At 41.9% G+C, this 2,895-nt stretch overlaps 1 protein-coding gene across 1 annotated transcript in view; it reads left to right on the top strand.

The window, feature by feature from the left end:
* Nucleotides 1–1,911: 1,911 nt before the first annotated feature.
* Nucleotides 1,912–2,895, top strand: part of LOC101847040 (serine/threonine-protein kinase S6KL-like) — a 4,942-nt gene continuing 3,958 nt past the window's right edge. Inside the window, exon 1 of the mRNA XM_005099326.1 lies at nucleotides 1,912–2,493. Coding sequence (XP_005099383.1) covers nucleotides 1,912–2,493 — 582 coding nt within the window. The remainder of the gene's footprint in view (nucleotides 2,494–2,895) is intronic.

The following is a 2,895-nucleotide window of genomic DNA, read 5'->3' as shown; positions in this document are numbered from 1 at the left end:
CCCCCCATCTCTACCCAGCTAGCCTCCCATGTCTCCCAAAACCAACAATAAACAAAGACCGGCCAGGACCCACAGGCTCTCTCCTTCCCCTCCACAACAAACTGTCCACACAACACAACAATGTCATCATCAGAGATTCAAAACTTGGTTCACTCCCTTACCAGCTAGCCCGGGTACACAATGGGCGTTGATGGCTTTGTTAAGACTCGGCTGAAGTGCAGAAGAGTCCACTTTAAATCCTTCATTTTATGTATAAACAAAAGTTATTCAAGGTACAAACTAATCTTTTGATTTCGACAAAGAATTTTAATTTATTTTCTAGTGAAATGATGTCGCATTTGTAACAACATGTCTTTCGCTACCAATGGGCTATGCCCTTGATACAAACCCTGCTACTGCCAGAGAACAAAAAAACATAATTAAAAAGGAAACCTTTTAAAATCAATTAATAAAAAACAAAAACAACACCAGTCAGAGAATGAATGGGGGAAAAAAGGGCGACGGTTTAAAAGTAAAAGTTTGTGGATGGAGGTTATTGTGTCTTTTATTTCTGTAACTGTCAGAGCTTACATTTTTCACTATCAGTCAGTAAACTTCACTATTTCGAATATTCAACTCGTATTTTTTTAAAAAGCTTTAGATCAAACAACTATTATAAAATTAATAGGCCGTTATTTAATTCTGCCTTTACTTCATTTCAATACACAATGGATACAATACAATATTATTTCCCAACCTCCCCCCCCCCCCTAACCAGAAAGCCTCCCAAAAACCAACAATAAACAAAGACAGGCCGGGACTTACAGGCTCTCTCCTTCCCCTCCACAACAAACTGTCCACACAACACAACAGTGTCATCGCCCGAGGGTCAAAACTCGGTTACCTCCCTGACCAGCTAGCCGGGTACATTATGAACGATGTTGGCATTGCGTAGACTGGATTGAATAACATAAAACTAGTTCAGAATTTTTCAAAGGCGTAATGTTGTCCAAATTTATTTCTTCGCGAAACAATTGCCTGATTGTCACAACTTGCCCATAATATCTAGTACCTAAAGAGCTATGGTCTCAAGATCTTGTTTCTGATAGAGGCAGTAAAAAATGTAAGAAAAAAAGGAAAAACGAATGAAGCTAAATTCATGTTAAAAGGCATTTATAATAAAAGAATAAACAGAAAGTTTGAAAGTCACGAAGCAAAAGCTGTTTTTGGAGGTTCTAGCAGCGTATTATTTCTTTAACAGCCAGAGACTTCACTTTTCCGTTGCGCTAGGTGACCTTCACTATGTCGGATATTAACTGAGGCAAATACATTATATGAATTTTTTTTAAACTATAACAACCATACATCACTATAGCTAATGCCATCTTTAAATATTTTCTTCGGACATTTCAATACACAAGGAATGTTCCAAAGAGTATTTTACAAATTGCCCCTCTGACCAGCTTGTCTTACATCTTTCCCCAAAAAACAACAAGAAACAAAGGCGGGCCAGAACTTAGAGTTCCCCACCTTGCCCTCCACGACAAGCTATCAAAACAACACAACAATGTCGTCATCAGCGGTACAGGGACTCCCGGTAACACCTTCCTCTCCATAGCATACTGTCAAAACAAACAACAACAATGTCACAATCAAAGATTTCAAACTTGGTTCACTCAGTCGCCAGCTGGCCCGGGCACACAATGGCCGCTGAGGTGTTGACACTTCTTTCATGTTAGCCGCCATGGTCAGTGGGTTTGTAATTTATCCCCCCTGATTGAGTCTTAGACCTAAGGGCAAGAACTCATCCGCGTACACCAGATGATATAAAAACCGTAGACATTGGCGTCTGTGGTCAGTTCAGTCAGAACCTGCTTCCAGTGTATATCGTTCCTTGAGTTCAGCAATCGAATTTGCGTCCCGTTGTACGACATGGCGATGAAGAAAGTTGACGAGCATGCTGCTGCCTTCGACGCCTTGAACTTGAATAGAGGCACCTTGGTTGGCAAAGGAGCCACGGCCGATGTCGTTCTTGCATCATCTCGAGACGACGTATCCAGGAAATGTGCGGTGAAGATATTCGACCTAGCGAAATACGACGGTTGTAATGAGTGGGGGTTCATCAAGGAAGTTGATTTCTTGAAGGAGCTTAGCCATCCACGTATCGTCTCGCTAGTGACGTCTTTCGCCAACCCTCGCCACGGATATATTGTTTTAAAGTACTACCCGAGAGGGAGCCTGGACGCGAAGTTCAGATTTTTGGAGCCCCCGCAAGTACTTCGGTATATTCGTGACATCGGAACAGCGCTAGAATACACACACAGTCGAGGAATCTACCACCGAGACATCAAGCCAGCCAATGTTCTTGTAGACGAGGAAGACCACGCAGTTTTATGTGACTTTGGCCTGTCAGGACGGTTGAAGAACGGCGACACCAAAGTGACCAGATGGAACACCAGTCTCGGCTTCCACGGACCTGAAACCAAGAAAGGACAAGCGATGTGCCCTTACAAGGTAAGAAATCGTTTTTATTTCTGTATGTAAACCATTTTTACAATGTAACATGTACTCCCACTGTCTGTCACTGGTTTTTTAAATTATCGTTCCTTTTGTCCCAACTCAACAATGTCTTCCTGACATTCTAACTCTCTGTCTGTCTGTAAGTTTTCCCTATATTCACTCTTTCACACTCTGTCTGTCTGTCGTTCTGCCTGTCCGTCTGCCCCCACCCTCTCTCTCCCTTTTTTCTCTCTTCTAATCTTACTTTCCTTATGTTTCTCTCTCCATAAATAATATCTACCCACTCTGTATGAGTGATTATTCTTCGACTCCACCCCCTCTCTCTATGTGTAATAATTATGTATGTATCCTAATTACATGTCATATTATCCCTCTGTATGTTAATCTCTTTGCCCC

The sequence above is a fragment of the Aplysia californica genome, unplaced genomic scaffold (assembly GCF_000002075.1).
Source record: "Aplysia californica isolate F4 #8 unplaced genomic scaffold, AplCal3.0 scaffold00209, whole genome shotgun sequence".
In the NCBI taxonomy this organism is placed as follows: Eukaryota; Metazoa; Mollusca; class Gastropoda; order Aplysiida; family Aplysiidae; genus Aplysia; species Aplysia californica.
Note: the sequence above shows the minus strand (reverse complement) of the source record. Positions and strands in the feature narration are given on the sequence as shown.